The sequence below is a fragment of the Calidris pugnax genome, unplaced genomic scaffold, assembly GCF_001431845.1.
Source record: "Calidris pugnax isolate Ruff unplaced genomic scaffold, ASM143184v1 scaffold70, whole genome shotgun sequence".
Lineage (NCBI taxonomy): Eukaryota > Metazoa > Chordata > Aves > Charadriiformes > Scolopacidae > Calidris > Calidris pugnax.
In genome coordinates, this window is record NW_015090862.1 from 1,237,805 (window position 1) to 1,254,971 (window position 17,167).

General features: G+C 39.2%; 1 protein-coding gene across 1 annotated transcript in view; it reads right to left on the reverse strand.

Moving 5' to 3' along the window:
- Positions 1 to 578: 578 nt before the first annotated feature.
- UBE2Q2 (ubiquitin conjugating enzyme E2Q family member 2) overlaps positions 579 to 17,167 on the reverse strand; it is a 54,265-nt gene continuing 37,676 nt past the window's right edge. Inside the window, exons 7-15 of the mRNA XM_014944291.1 lie at positions 15,674 to 15,758; positions 11,086 to 11,146; positions 9,498 to 9,588; positions 9,126 to 9,184; positions 7,511 to 7,559; positions 6,511 to 6,606; positions 5,436 to 5,502; positions 3,155 to 3,674; positions 579 to 1,161 (exon numbers count right to left, since the gene is read on the reverse strand). Coding sequence (XP_014799777.1) covers positions 3,643 to 3,674; positions 5,436 to 5,502; positions 6,511 to 6,606; positions 7,511 to 7,559; positions 9,126 to 9,184; positions 9,498 to 9,588; positions 11,086 to 11,146; positions 15,674 to 15,758 — 540 coding nt within the window. The 3' untranslated portion in view covers positions 579 to 1,161; positions 3,155 to 3,642. The remainder of the gene's footprint in view (positions 1,162 to 3,154; positions 3,675 to 5,435; positions 5,503 to 6,510; positions 6,607 to 7,510; positions 7,560 to 9,125; positions 9,185 to 9,497; positions 9,589 to 11,085; positions 11,147 to 15,673; positions 15,759 to 17,167) is intronic.

Below are 17,167 nucleotides of genomic sequence, written 5' to 3' on the forward strand. Positions count from 1 at the left end.
TCCTTCCTCCCGCCCCCCCCACCCTCCTCCGCGCCCCACAGGGACACAGCGCACTTCTTAAAATGGTTTTTATTCATAAACTTGATGCAAGTTTACAAATTACTGTACATTGCCAAGTAACTCTGCAATGAGAAATGGAACCCAAACCAAAGCCGGGGCTGCGCGCAGCGGTGGGGCCGGGCAAGCAGAAGGGCTGGGGGGTGAGCGGCGGCGGGGAGCGCGGCCAGGCCTCTCCCCCCGCTCCCGCCGGGGGGAACCGCATCCAGGAGCGAACGCACAGGGAGCCGCGGGTGCTTGACAGAAAATAAAGAGCACAAATCTGATAGTCGACTAAAAACCGTAACAAAAACATGCTTCTGCGCTTCTAAAAAGTGCTTAGTCGGTGGTACACACCCTCAGCTCGGCCCCAGAGGGGTGCAAAGGCCGGATGACGAGTAACTACAACCAAAAGAGAATGGACTCAGGTAAGGCAATGAAATACGGCGTAATTACACACACCCAGGTTCATTTCCTAACAAAGAACGAACGGTTCCCATCAGTCTCTCAGTAACAAAACCACCATCATGACTATGGCAACATTTCTTTAAAACCTCTGAATCAGATGATGTTTTTGTACTTTATTGTAGCTTTTATATAAAAATTTTTTTTCATCCAAGGACTTTCATCTCGATTTGTGCCAATCACTTTTTAAGTTCATTAGTTTACAAATGATTGCAACAACCCGTTAATAAAATGGAACACCTAAAAAGGTTTTTAGTATTTTAAATAACTTCAAGCTTCATACTGCGGCTCTTCATGTTAAGGAGGTTGAGCCAACAAGTAGCAGGAACAGCCCAGCAAGTTCTGATGCCCCAGTGGAAGTGACTAGTTACAAGGTTTTATTGGCACAGCCTTGCTCTGCTTAAAAAAAAAAAAAAAAAATCAACAACAAAACAACAAACAAAACAAAAATGAAAAGAACAACAAAAAATCCAAACCAAAACAAAATATTAACATAATCTAAACAAAGAGCATCTTTTCCAAGAAACAGTTCATATTCTCATACAGCCATGAAAAATGTTTAATGACTTAACATACATGTGTTTTTTCCTATATCATTAATTTGGAAATACTACAAATGCTGTCATTTTAGACCAGAAAAACTACTGTGATTTGCAAGACCTGACATTTCCTAAAACAGTATTAAACAATGTATTAAACTTCTTGGCTTTAAATGAAACAATACAACGCAAGTCTCTGCAGTCTGCATTTTGCAAAAGGTAAGAAATACACAAAAGTGTGTGAACAACTCACTCCTATTGAACAATCTTTAGTAACTCAATAGCCTGCTGGAGGGAGCTTACGCTTTCAAATAAAATTAAAAAAAAAAAAGGGAGAAGGGAGGGCGTGGCCCAAATACGCTTAATCCATAAGAACAAATACGGTCAAGGCCCAAACTGCTCAGTCCAGATACCTAAGAAGAGCGGAATGGTAAGGCTGTAACTTATACTTTACGTGTCAGTTGACAGATTATCCACTAACTTATCTAATAGCTAAAGTCTTCAGTACGGCTGTTATAGGGGCACTCATAGCTTGAGTCTGTGTGTTGGAAAACATAAAAAAGAGCTTGTTTTGTTGACATTGGTCCAGGTGTACAACAGTCGTCAATGTTAGCCATCTTCTTTTGGAGGAGTGTACCAGCCTATGGAGAACAGAGAAACGCGTTAGGTACCGGCACGGCTGCATCAAGACAATCTTACCATCTTACTCTGAGTTTGTGGGACATGGAAGCCTCATCTGGCTCCCTCCTTCCCTCTTAAAGCCAGCTCAGTCAGACCCAATGCCCTAAATCTTACTGGTCTGCAGTGGGAGATAAACACGTGACATGTCCCAGGATCAGACCCAGTATTTGGGCATGAAAACTAAACAATTCCAAGTCTGGGGGGCGTTTGTGGCAGCAGCTATCCTCAGCTGGACAAGAGGAAGCTGTTGAGGGAGGAACATTGCCATACCAGAGCCAAATGGAATATAGGTAAAACCCCCAAGTCTTCAAGCCACTCAATGCACAGACATACAAACACGGCTACACTGGGGTACTTGTACATAAATCCCATCATCTTGCCTACTGAAGAGGGAGGCGTTTGAACAGTTTATCCACTTCTGCAAATCCTGCTGTAGGAACGGGCTCAGAAATGTCAGTTGAATAACCTGCCTCTTGATAGGATTTGGCATGTTTAGCAGTTGAATTGTACCTGATCAGTCTGCATAGTTTTTTTTTCTAGCCACCTCCATACCTCCAGTCTTAATTCTCCCAGCCACTATTGTATAAAAATCCTCTAAATTTCTGTACAGTGAGTACGGGGCCTATCTATGTTGTCCCAGAGAACAGGAAGCAGCTGTAAGTTAAAGACACCTTTTGCAGCAGCAATAAATGCTGTGAATGCTTTGTGTACAGCTCCTGAGGCAGCAGTAACCACTGTAGTCAAGGCTAGCACATAGTTAGAAGTAAACAGACAGCCATGCTGGCTTTTGTGGCAAACTAAAAAAGCAAAAGACTCAGTTAATGGCAAGATCAAAATATCATAAAACTGGAAAGCATTTGAAAGTCGTTCTCTTTGATCTTCCTCCCAGTAGTAGAGAAGGCATCACGTTCAATTTTAGAGGTAGGGAAACTGAGGTGCTCACTGCAGTCACACCAAAACACACTTTAATGTTCACAGCAACATGAATTCCCAGAGGAGACTGTGTCCGACCTGTATCAAGCAACATCATGGAAGTGTAACCAGGACTAACTCCCTCATCATGAGACCAGGGCACCAAGTGCTGACTGCTTTTAAATCACGTATCAGCCACCTCAGGTCATTTGTTTTCTTCTCATCCCAGCATAATGAATACAATTATACCCAAAGCGCTTGAATATACTTGTTTCATGCAGCCAAGAGACCATTAACTGGCTTTAAATAGGGTAAAAACATAAATAAATGTGTCTCCCATTTCTATCGCAGTTTTTCTAGCACACTCTCTTGGACATTTTTTAGACTCTGGTCTTTCTTTCCACTTTCTCTCTCTTCCTTAACGATTACTACTACTAAAGTCTCACCACGCTGAAACAAAGCCTTTCAGGGGAAGAGGCAAACTTCCAGCAGGTACTTCACTAACAAAAAGTTTGCAAGACCTGACATTTCCTAAAACAGTATTAAACAATGTATTAAACTTCTTGGCTTTAAATGAAACAATACAACGCAAGTCTCTGCAGTCTGCATTTTGCAAAAGGTAAGAAATACACAAAAGTGTGTGAACAACTCACTCCTATTGAACAATCTTTAGTAACTCAATAGCCTGCTGGAGGGAGCTTACGCTTTCAAATAAAATTAAAAAAAAAAAAGGGAGAAGGGAGGGCGTGGCCCAAATACGCTTAATCCATAAGAACAAATACGGTCAAGGCCCAAACTGCTCAGTCCAGATACCTAAGAAGAGCGGAATGGTAAGGCTGTAACTTATACTTTACGTGTCAGTTGACAGATTATCCACTAACTTATCTAATAGCTAAAGTCTTCAGTACGGCTGTTATAGGGGCACTCATAGCTTGAGTCTGTGTGTTGGAAAACATAAAAAAGAGCTTGTTTTGTTGACATTGGTCCAGGTGTACAACAGTCGTCAATGTTAGCCATCTTCTTTTGGAGGAGTGTACCAGCCTATGGAGAACAGAGAAACGCGTTAGGTACCGGCACGGCTGCATCAAGACAATCTTACCATCTTACTCTGAGTTTGTGGGACATGGAAGCCTCATCTGGCTCCCTCCTTCCCTCTTAAAGCCAGCTCAGTCAGACCCAATGCCCTAAATCTTACTGGTCTGCAGTGGGAGATAAACACGTGACATGTCCCAGGATCAGACCCAGTATTTGGGCATGAAAACTAAACAATTCCAAGTCTGGGGGGCATTTGTGGCAGCAGCCATCCTCAGCTGGACAAGAGGAAGCTGTTGAGGGAGGAACATTGCCATACCAGAGCCAAATGGAATATAGGTAAAACCCCCAAGTCTTCAAGCCACTCAATGCACAGACATACAAACACGGCTACACTGGGGTACTTGTACATAAATCCCATCATCTTGCCTACTGAAGAGGGAGGCGTTTGAACAGTTTATCCACTTCTGCAAATCCTGCTGTAGGAACGGGCTCAGAAATGTCAGTTGAATAACCTGCCTCTTGATAGGATTTGGCATGTTTAGCAGTTGAATTGTACCTGATCAGTCTGCATAGTTTTTTTTTCTAGCCACCTCCATACCTCCAGTCTTAATTCTCCCAGCCACTATTGTATAAAAATCCTCTAAATTTCTGTACAGTGAGTACGGGGCCTATCTATGTTGTCCCAGAGAACAGGAAGCAGCTGTAAGTTAAAGACACCTTTTGCAGCAGCAATAAATGCTGTGAATGCTTTGTGTACAGCTCCTGAGGCAGCAGTAACCACTGTAGTCAAGGCTAGCACATAGTTAGAAGTAAACAGACAGCCATGCTGGCTTTTGTGGCAAACTAAAAAAGCAAAAGACTCAGTTAATGGCAAGATCAAAATATCATAAAACTGGAAAGCATTTGAAAGTCGTTCTCTTTGATCTTCCTCCCAGTAGTAGAGAAGGCATCACGTTCAATTTTAGAGGTAGGGAAACTGAGGTGCTCACTGCAGTCACACCAAAACACACTTTAATGTTCACAGCAACATGAATTCCCAGAGGAGACTGTGTCCGACCTGTATCAAGCAACATCATGGAAGTGTAACCAGGACTAACTCCCTCATCATGAGACCAGGGCACCAAGTGCTGACTGCTTTTAAATCACGTATCAGCCACCTCAGGTCATTTGTTTTCTTCTCATCCCAGCATAATGAATACAATTATACCCAAAGCGCTTGAATATACTTGTTTCATGCAGCCAAGAGACCATTAACTGGCTTTAAATAGGGTAAAAACATAAATAAATGTGTCTCCCATTTCTATCGCAGTTTTTCTAGCACACTCTCTTGGACATTTTTTAGACTCTGGTCTTTCTTTCCACTTTCTCTCTCTTCCTTAACGATTACTACTACTAAAGTCTCACCACGCTGAAACAAAGCCTTTCAGGGGAAGAGGCAAACTTCCAGCAGGTACTTCACTAACAAAAAGGTGACACTTTAAAAGCTACAGTATCAATAAAGTTACTGGATCAACTGGCTGAAAATGAAATTGAAATACCTTTCAAAAGACAGTAGGAACACAGCGAAGCTGGAAAAGTTGCAATGATTGTTAGTCCAGTTATTTTAAGTACTATTGTCTTCCTAGTGCAAGATGAGAAAAGGGAAATGCCATTTATGGGCTTCCCAAGCCAACCTAGGGCACTCTGGCACCACAAGTGTTACTGCAGCCAAATACCAACTCCCGGGTTGCTGTGCAGACAAGAACAAAGTCACAAGAATATACATACCATTTTTCTCATGTATTTGTACTAGTGACTTATAGGACTGTTGTGCTCTTGCTAGATTATATTGATTCTGAAAGGAAAAAAAAAACACCACCATAAAACCCCCAGCATCTAGACACATGAAACTTCAACACAGTTTTACAAAGAAACCACACAGTGGACTTACAAAGAAAAAACCATGCATGACGTTACAAACTTTCCTGCCTTTAAAGTACATGATTTTCAAGACAAATACCCTCATTTTTCCTCATCTCTCCTCCATCATAATGACAATGATTTGCATGCTCCTGCTGCTGGAAAGGCCCCTCTAGCCAAGGGTTTGGAACCCGAGGTCAGTGAGAAGGTGGGTGCAGCCAGGACAGGGGTTCAGGCAACCCCACCGTAACTCTGTCCTCCTCAGCTCAGCAGCCACCAGGTTAGACAGAAATGTGATCAAACTTTTACATCTCACTTAGTTCACTATCCTTGAATCAGTACTTAAAAACTGGCATCCGAGTGACAGTTTCATCGACTTAAATATTTAAACCTCCTTTGAAAATAGCATTTAGTACTTCAGTCTTTTAAGTTACGGCCTGTTACCAGCAGGCACACTTGAACTGAATTATGATTTCACTGGATGCTGAATGACTAGCTCAGAACTATTTGCATGGTATTATTTTTCTCCCTCTCATGAATCTTTGCAGGTGTTTAGTGCAGCAAAAGGAAGAGAACTCCTTAACATCAGCGTATGCGACCCTGGCAGTCAGGCTGTCACCTACAGCCCTTCTCATTTCCAAACCCTCCTGATTCCCAGTTCCAAAACCTCCTTCCCTCCCTGCCTTGCCAATACAGGTACAGTTACAAGTCCAGCTACTTAGAAACCCTGCCCACCCCAGGGTTTTATCCCTCCTCATACATTCATCATTTCTTAAACTCACAATTAATTGCCAATAAAATACTCATACACACACCAGACAGCAAGACAAATCAAACCACAAAGATATTTGCAATGACAATTCTGTCATTCAGCATCTTCTATTCAAGTCAGCAAAGAAAGCCTAACAGTAATTTGTGTAACCGATACACACAGCGTATTTACCTTATTGGCTCCAAACTGTACTCTGGCTTTTCCTTTGACTAAAGTGGCATTGATCTGCATGATGACTGATTCTATTGAATAGGCACTGCTCCAGCCCTGCAGGAGGAAGGAAATATTTCTATATAACATCTACGTGCTTCTTGTGCTCACCCTGCAAATCTATTTTCGAATGGGATATTTAGGGGTTTTTTTCCCCCTGCACTCCAGTTTTAGTTTTAACTACTTGTTTGCAATTAACAACTTTTCCAGAGAAAATCTGGAAAGTGAGATACAGTATTAGTGCCAAGAACCTGTAGGAAGAATGAAAATCCTAAATCACCCATTTCCAAAACATAGCAAGACAGAAACAAGAAGAGCTCCATTATTACAGCATTTTCACATTTTCAGCAACATCACAACAGAAATTACAACTTTTTGTTACAAGAAGCAGAGAAGACTGCCATCTAATGAAGCCATTGAGTGAGCTATGACCATTTTGCTCCCATGAAAATTACTTGCTTCTCTCTGGCATTGCTCTACCTTCCAGGGTTCAGCAAAGTTTCTGCCAAAGCCTGCAATTAGTCACTTCATTCTTTTACTTATTTTATAGAGAAAATCGATCACTTGGTCTACACAGGAGTCATCTATGCCTACAATCCTCTGCATTCCTCACTTCTCCAGAGCTGACTTGGTGCAGTAGCAGAGGCTTCTGGAAAAGAAAACAATGTGTCTTGCTCCTCAAAACTCACTCTTTACACTGGCTCCCTCCCAGAAATTCTGAAAATTCAAAGTTGATGTGCTCTTGCTTCTTGCCTCTTCCTCAGACCTCTTGCAAGCCATCCAAGGCAGGAAAGAAGATCTCACACAAGATCAGCAAGTTAAATCTTGTGGAAATTATGTGGTTTATTCCCCATGGAGTGTGTAATTTATTCTACACAGGGATTCTTCAACTCAGGGGAGGCACCTATTTCATCATTTTAAAGCATGCTTTGTTATTATCCAGATAACAGTCTGTGTTCACCTGTTTAGTAAGAAGTTCCATGCATAATGCACCTCCACCTAGGACATACCTAGAAACAGACATGAAAGAAAATATATTTGACATTAGCAATTAGTAAAAAGAAGGAACTGTTCACAGTGCTTTAAGCTCTCGCAGGCTAGTTTGTTAAATTTTTCATTCACATAAACCAAAATGGTCTATAACCAGTAATATATTGTAACTAGTTAGCCTTATTATATTTACACAAAGAAGATTAGCATTGAGAGACAAAAAAAAAAAAATCTCCTTTGCTAACTACACTTAGTTAAAATCAGTGACCGAGCCGGTCAGCACAACTGTTTACACAGCTCTACACAGACCATGAAAAAAGGAAGGTTGCTTTGTATGGCTACACAATGTATACATAGTACTGATGTGTAGTTGTAAAAAAACCAAAAAACTAACAAATTAACTTCTCTGAATAAACTTAGCACAATTCTTAAAAAATGTAGGTACACCTATAAATCAGAGAGGTAGACAAATGAGATAAAGCAGATCTTCACTTGCTCTTTTCCTGTAAGCCACTTCCTAATTTCAGTAACACTTCACCGTGGATTGTGCTGGCTGGGACTCAGCAGCCAGCTCGCCCCAACAGCACAAAACTTGGACTGAGGGAGCAGAATCTACCACTCCAAAAATGTAGTCTCCTCTACGATCAAGCCATTCAAACACCATAGATCTGTACGACACTCACAGGGAAGCAATCACAGAAATCCAAGCCTCCTGGGCCATTCTTTCATTCTATAAAGATGTCCAAGTACAAAACCAGAATCCAAATGAGTTTTTCTGGTGTCTGGCATTGCTTGTTTGCTTTTTTGGTAGCAGCAACTCTTGAGAACACTATTTAACTGCACAAACCATTTCTTCAATGCAAAAAAGGCACAGCAAATCAAATCAAATCAGAATCAGCACCAGCTTCCACAGACTGCATTTTGAAATGTACAGGTATAATTTCCTGTCAGCAGGAAACGCATGAAAGCCTTGGAAGGTGAATTTAATCTTCTCTCCATGGTTATATACGAGTTTCTGTGACACAGCACTTCAAACACGGTTTAGATGGCTTTTGTAGCATGGTGTTGATTAAATTTAGTATTTTTGGATTAGCATTTAAAGAGTTTTTAGACAAAAACTTTATGGCACTGTTACCAGAAAAAGAGAGTCAGTGAAGACTCTACTGCAAGTCTAAGGCAACGCAGGGATCAAGACCCCTTCAAAGCACCAACTCCAAACACCCCACTATTCTGAACAACAGGGGAACTAACGGCGATGTTAACCATCTGCAAAGAGGTCAGTTCTTAAATATCACAGCAGGTATAGAGTCTTCCAAAGCTAGACACAAACTAAGCAATTCAAAGAGGAATTGTGCCCAGCTCTTCACCTACTATTACTTCATAAAGCTTGAGAAGGAAGCCTTACATATCACACTTCGAGCTCTTCCCTAAATTCGAGGTCTACAGCAGCTCATGCATCTATTTAGGGGAAATTTCTTGAAGTCTACATCATAGTCTCAAAATGTTCCCTCAAACCCAATCAACCAACCTCAAGGTGTAACATTTTTACCACAAAGTAGAATTTCTGTAAGACAACTCAAACCTACCCTCCTGTGAGCACAGGAGATACCACTCGCACAAAGGGAGGATCAAAAGGGAAGTTATCCTGAAAAGCATAAAAAAAAACAGGTTAAGAAACATACTATGGCAGTGTTTTCCTAACCAGGAAATATTTCAATAGTCTTATTTGGGAAAGCAGATTTAAAACAGTAACATTTTTCAGTTCTGTAAAAATCACTTTCGCAGAGTACTGGCTAAAAAGCAATTTTTGGGAAGCTTTAGTGTCAAAGTTGCAATTTTTCTTTGTTTTTTATGCTACAGCTCCTTCTTTACCCAAGTAACAGTTGAGGGTCTGATTTCGTCACTTCCTATGGTAAGCTACAAATTCAACCCCAGCATTTCTTCCCATAGACACGTACCTTAAAAGAGAAGTTGAGTAAAATGTATTCTACACCTTCTTTTTCTTTTAAGACCTGAAGATCACTATGCAGTGGGCTGTCAGGATCAACCCTATAAAAGAAGCAGGGGGGAGATCCTGGATGAAGTTAATATTTTCACTACCTGTAAATAGTAATTACTCTTAAAGAGGTCCTTTATGTATCTGCAGTTTATAAACTGTAATTTGAAGTGAACTGTAGAAAGCTCTTGCCCCTTTTACATAGTAAACACTTTGCCATGAGATCAGCAGGAAAGGTTGCTGCAACGCGCTGCCTTCCCGATGCTATCAACTGTTATTTGAACATAGGTAGTAAAAAATAACCCATACATTGGAAAACAGCAATTTTAATTCTCTTCAGTTCACCAGAAATGCACATCCAAAGTGGGTGTGTGGGGAGATTTTAACAGGAAGACTGTAGTAACAGTAGACTGCGGTAAACAGATAGTGAATCCTTTATGGAATGTGTGATGACAGTTTTGTATCAGCTGCTCAAAGTAATCTGCATCAGCAGAAGTACTAAAGCCACCAGTTTTGGCTCAGCAGAATTTCAACAATTACTGTGGTAAACAGGTAGCGAATCCTTTATGGAATGTGTGATGACAGTTTTGTATCAGCTGCTCAAAGTAATCTGCATCAGCAGAAGTACTAAAGCCAGCAGTTTTGGCTCAGCAGAATTTCAACAATTGTTTGTTGCAAAATGCTGGTGGCGAGCAGCCTAGACATTAATTCAGACACTACAGAGTTAATCCCACCCAGGGCTCTGACACCCAGCAGCTTTTAAAAGAGACTAGTCAAAAAATGCCTGTGGCAAGCCAAAAGCAGATGTTAAAGGGATTGATGAGTTATTAAATACAAGCCTTTGCTACTGATGGGCTATTAAATCCAATCCTCTGTTACAGGTGAAACCACAGATTTATTAGATCCCATTTCAGAATTATTTGGGCAGATGGTCCCCATCCTACCAATGGGAAGCTCTTTTAGAAGAAAAGCTCCCAATGCTTAGAAACTCTTCATTTCCAGAATAGCTTGTACTAGGCCAGCTCAGAATTACTTGTTTTAGTACCAATTCTGTTCCTTAGGCAAACAGGCTCTTTTCTCTCTGACATGTGTATTAAGTTATACCTAAAAGTTTTGGTCCTTTCAGAATTACTTCTTCTAGTACCAATACTGTTCCTTAGGCAAATGGGCTCTTTTCTCTCTGACGCGTATTAAGTTATACCTAAAAGTTTTGGTCCTATGTGTCTGCTCAGCTGTAGAAATAGAGAGCTAATGACACTAGGACAGTTCTGTTCCTTCTTACATCTTGAATGAAAGTAGAAGTTCCATTTTCTTGAAATCAGAAACAAACAAAGCTAAACTGAAACCATCCAGAGAAAATAATTTCATAATTTAAAGTTTGTATTTTGGAGTAGTTTCAGTAAGGTAGCTGAAAGCAATGAAAGTTGCGGTAACACGCACTGTATTGGCTGTGCAAAGAGGGTTGGGTTTTTTGCCAGCTCAATTACTACAGTTCAACCTCTGCATGCATGACAGATTCTTCAGAACATGAAAAAGCTTTAATAACTTACTTTAGGAGCTTAACGTGCCATTCATACAAGCTGTCATTTACCAATTCCACTGAATATATCCCTGTAGAAATATTAGACAGAATTAATTATGCACTAAAATTTTAACAAGGTAAAATTTAGCAAAAGCATTATTTGCTTTTAAGTTCAAATACTGTCAGTAGATGTAAGCAATAGGTAAGATACTGATACATTGATACTGAGGCACATTCTTCCTTCAATAGCACAAGCACTTATGAGCAAATACATGGGGAAAGAAAGTTCTTTCACTTCTATAAAAATAATTCCACAGTAATCAAAATGTTTTTTCTGACACCTAACCATTTCCCCTCCTTCCAGTTCCCCTTCAAACTCTCCACAGCTGCAACTCCAGGTTGCTCAGTACATTTTATACACAGTACACGACCAACACACTTCCAAAACACCAACACACATTCTGAGTATGCAGCATTGTATTTCACAGGTTCTCCTCAGTACTGGCAGAGCAGGACAGGGCACTGGACACAGTACAATGTAGAAACCCAAGAAAAGAAGATAGTGCCTTGGATGAAGCACATTCCCAGCAGCTGACCAAAGAAGCCACAAAAATGGATCAAAAGAACAGCTGTCTCTGGAAGGCAGCTGGTGATTTTCAGCGGTTCGTTTGTTTGAAGCACATTAAACAAGAGTTGTGCATTCGCTCAAAGGGAAGGATGAAAGTTATCTGCCATTTTCTTGTACATTCAAGCTTGCTCTCTGCAGAAGTTCACAAGCAGCCCAGGAAAAAGCAGTAAGTCTTTAACCATAAGACAAGATTTAGAAAATGGTATCAGTGGTGTTCAAAAGTCTAATCTCTTCCCCCACAGACCATACATATACATGAAACAGCTATGATTAAACTGGCTACCTGGGCTAATATTTGACAGCATATCTGTTGCTGACGTAATTATTTGGAAGATGTATGCAAATCAGGAATCTGCCTAGGATTTCTGAAGTTTGTACAACCAATAGGCTACAGCCACCATACTCTCTCCAAGGAATTATATATATATATATTTCCAAGTTTTATGATTTTAGAATACATTACCTGGCAGTTGAAAGTTTTAGGCATTAGTACTTGAAGTACAGATGACATTTCAAGCTGCCCAGACACCTTTATTTCTAAACCATTCCAAAACTCAGAAAACAAGATAAAGAAGCTCTGCTTGTTTCTCCTTACTGCAGTGCCACAAACAAGTGGGTACTGCAGCCAAGAGCACAATTTCAAATTTTTCAAAGTCTGGGACAACAAAGTAGGTCTGAAAAATTACTCACTATGCTCTCAATGTCCCTTTTAATCAGCAGCTAGTTCAGAAACACCACACTTTCCTCTTCAAGGATGAACAGAAGGAGCTATTAAGGCCTTTTTCCAATTTCCGAGATCCAAGGACACTATTTTCTGGGTTGCCCTTAGTACAAGTGGAAGTCACAAAGCATAAGAATTTCAATTTGTTCTGGGCTGATGTAACAACAAAAGAGTTGACATTCAGAACTCTGGTCACTGTCAACTCCCATTAATCTATTCCACCATTATATCCGGAATATTTGCTTCCACCTACATCCAAAAGGAAACGAAGACTGGAAGAAATAACCTCAGTATTATGGCTTTGGCACCTAGCACGGGTATAAAATACCTGTTACAGAACAAGTTCTAGTGAGGATTCTGACAATATCCTAAATAATGGAAGATCACAAGAGACCTTCTATCAGCTTGTTTATTCACCGAGCCTTTAGCCCTATTCCTGCATTCCTTCCACCACCCTTAAATTCCTGCTCTTACCCAGAACTCCGGTATCAGTCCTTCAGCTCCATGGGCGACCAAGGTCCACGTGTTTTCCTAGCGTCCCCAAAGGAATAACTTTTGCTGGCCTTAACAGTTGTACTACACCTAAACCAGGGGCTGTAAATGGGTTCTCTTCAGAGAGATGTCATTTCAGGACCGACAAGAATGTGCCTTAACAGAACTGCAAGCTACTCAATCAACCTTTAAAGCACCCAGACTTTGAGCTCAATATTATCTGTATGTCCTCATGAACAGCAGCAGCATCAGGGTTGCTTGCTGTCTTGATACAGAAGCTTCTTAACAACACTATCCAAACTTGAAGGGGGTTTTGGTTGGTTGGTTTTTTAATAGTCAAGAGGTGTTATTTGGAACCAGCTCATATGCTTTTTTTCTTAATTTAGGCATTAAGAAAAAAAAAATTTACTGTCAAGAGTTTATCTGCTTAGTACCAGTTTCTGAGATGTCCTTAAGGTAGGAAAGGAAATCAAGGTAGATTACCCCCACTTAAACACAGGGGTTTTTTTGTCTTATTCCTCTAAGAGGCCATCCATAGAGGTGATGAAGTAAAAGCAAGCACAGAGAATCTTGAAGCAAGCAAAAAATTAAGAGATGAAAAGAAAATAAATCCCTTCCAAAATAGAGGCAATGTCTTACTTATAGCAACTTTACTACAACTAGAAGTAAATCCCATGTGGTCTTTAGGTAAAAGCGGTGAGTTCAAGTCATTACATACAAACAACACAACTACTAAAGATGTGAACAGAAAAGTTTACATTTAATATCCCCCAAATACTTTATTCCTCCCCTCCCTCCTGCCCCAAATTATGTTATGAGCTTTGTGAATTCTCCCATTTGAACTAACCAAATCCCCCACTTTGTATTTGGAAATGGGATCACCTTAGTCTGAAGGACTTGTGACTCGTATTATCAAAACAGGTTAATGAAACTCCGTCTGATTTCTAGCAGAATACCTTAATTTGCTGGAGTATTTTTCCTTCTGTTAGCTCATAAGAAAATAGTTTTCTATTTGTTTTTAAGGGTAGTTTTTCACCTAGATTTTCCAGGTGGATAAGCAACTTTCCTATTGCTTGCTTTCCTAAGCTTGTAGTCAACTTTTGCTTGAACTTCAACACTAGTATTTCAATCACTAAAAGAACTTCAGTTCTAAAATGGGTACTACCTTGAATATACACCCATAGTCAAAGTCCTGACAGTGTTTCTTAATGCTACTTTTTTATAAAACCATTTATGAGAAAAGAAAAAAAAAGTGAATGCCTATTACAAGTATTACTCCCTTCAGAAGTCCCAGTGTTGTCCTATTGTCATTCCTGAAAACACGTAAACTCAAATACACTAATTAAAGTGATCCTTAACTGAAAAGCAGCCTTAGATTTTCTGGCTTGTATTACAAAAAACTAAAATAACATTACATTACCTTGCAACAGTTACCAGAACCTTTAAGTTTCACAATTGTTTCCTTTGTGTGTTAATACACAGAAATGAAATTAAGGGAAAAAAGGACCATGAAGCAAGTACTCAGAACAAAGATCACATAAAAAAAGTAAATTATCTACCATGCCCTTGCTCACACAGTGACAGTTATCTAACAACAAAAGACAGAATGAGGCTATAAAAGCAGTTTTGTGCAAAGGAGAGGAACTGATATTTAAATTCACTCAAGTCCTAAGACTAAATGAATCCATAAGGAATGAATCTTGTTAAGTTTTATAATGAACAGCATAATTCACTGGCAAAATTTAATAAATGTATCAGTAGGATGGTGTTTCAACATCAGTTCTATAGTGTCAACCTCCACTTGACATTTTACTTCATTAACATGTTTTAGAGATCAACATACCACAGCCAGTTACAGTCCTTTTACATATTCCTGCATCATAAGCTAATAATGTTACTGTAGTCATCCTTTAGTATCTCAACTTTCTTACAGTTTAGCAAGATTTACTTTTCCTCATCATTTAGAGTATGCTTTCCTACATCATGAATTCAGTCCTTTGCAAGTAGTTAAGACTTGTTATTAATCTAAAGCCAAGAAATGGCATTATTAAGCAACCCAAATCCTCACCTCAAAGCACACCTACGACAGGGGCTTCTAGTTGTGCCTCCAGCAGAACCATGATGTGATTAAGCACCATACACTATTTATAGTCAAGTAGATTTGTTATACCTCATCTTTGTTCTAACCACAAAAAAAAAAAACCACCTTAGGATCATACCAGGGCAGTAAAGCATCCCTCCTGACCTAATGCAGGTCTATTTCTAGGCTGTTCCTTACACCCACTAATCCATTCTTTACTGGATAGATGGTGATTAGGGCATACTGGCAAGCACTCAGTTGCAATAAAGCCTAAAAGAAGTAGGCTACGTTGGATCAACACTAGGTTACTTAATCAAATTTATACTTCAGATATTTTACCACTGCTCACAGTACTTCAGCACAAAAACTGTTTACCTGAAAGGTAAATATGGCAAATCAAAACAGGAGCCTCGTGTCTCTTCAACTCTGTCCTTTTACACACAAATTAAAAAGCCACAGCTACCAAGTCAGATTTTAGAGGTTATGTATCCTGACTTCCTTTGTCTCCACAAATATAACGAGATTATATATAATGTATGTATCTATGTATTCATATATATGTGCACACACATATACATCTACACAACACGTATATACATACATACGATAACAAAACACAGAGGGATTAGCAGGAAGTATTTGCCAAGGGAATTCTTTTAAAGTGTATTTAAGAAGGGAAATCTGGAGCATTTTACCTGTTTTATAACTCTGTGATCTATATATATCCCTGAGTTCTTTCATAAGTCGATCTGAAGCCTGAACTGACCCAGAGACTGCACCCTGAAACAAACAAAAAGACTCCAAATAAGTGAAAAGTAATATTTACATCAAACAGCTTTATTTCCATTATAAAGTTACACTAACTAGAAGGTATAAAGAATATACTAATTTCTGTATTAGGATTAGATTTTTTGAAAAGTTACATATTCTAGCGAGCAAAGACTACTCAAAAGAAACAAGACACTCCCTCTAAAGCAGCACATTAATGTATACTGCTATATGGTATAGGTGATACAAACTTTTAATCAAGGTACAACAACTGACATTTTTCTGTGAAGGAGTTTCCTCTCTTTGGCATTTTGATTTCCAAGATGGACTTATAGTACATTTCTAATAGAGAAATATTTCCTTTTACCTTCTGCTTTTATGCACTGGAAGGAACAGTAAGACTAATCCTAAGAACAAGCTTCTGCACATAAGGTTTTACTATTTTCTCAAAAGTATAATTTTATTTGGTTATGAAAAAAAGGTACAGGAGTTGAGATAGAACACCAGCTTCTGGATAAAGTAAGACCAGCCAATGTATTTAGAAAATGCATAAGAAAAGCAACACTATTATTTGCAATAGAGAGAAAAAAATAAGTTAATCAGTCAACACCTACACAGAGGAAAACTAAGGTAAGTAAATCTTAAAATACTGAATATTTTGCTGTGATTTAATAAATTAATCAGTCAACACCTACACAGAAGAAAACTAAGGTAAGTCAGTCTTAAAATACTGAATATTTTGCTGTGATTTGTCACAGTTCTTGTGATGTATGCAACAAGGGTAGAAACCTCTTCAGTTCTTTTAGAGCTTAGTTCTGTATTACTCTGCATCAAAAAGTGATAGAAAGCTTAACATACAATTTCTAAACCTGAAATTTCAGCCTGAGATACACTGCTGAAGCAAAAAAAGGAAGAGATAAAAAAAAAAGAAATAAGAAAAAAGAGAAAAAAGAAAAAAGAGACCCTTAAGTGCCATGCATATAAAAATAAGACTAGCTCTAAAAACCGCCAGTTATTGACAAACTAATGAACACACCAATATCAAGTAACTGATGTCTACTCACATCAACAACTGCTGCACTGGATGTTTTCTGCACACAGTCTCAATGCTGACAGTTCTGTCCCCTTCGTATTAACTTCTGCCTCAATTTTCTCAGCTTTTAAGTGAGGACAGAACTTTTTCCTCTTACAAAATTAATGTGCTTGTTTAGAATGCCATAATCAGCAAGAGTACCTAGATTATTCTCTCCAGTGCCAAAGCTAGCAGGAAAGATTTTTATATTAAACCTTAGATGTTACATGATTACCCTGCTTACATATTCCACCCAAAATATGATTTTATATTCAAGATTTTTGGAAAGCAGAGAGATAAGAATTACAGTTACAAGATTTAAAATACAGAAAAGGAATGAGGACTCCAA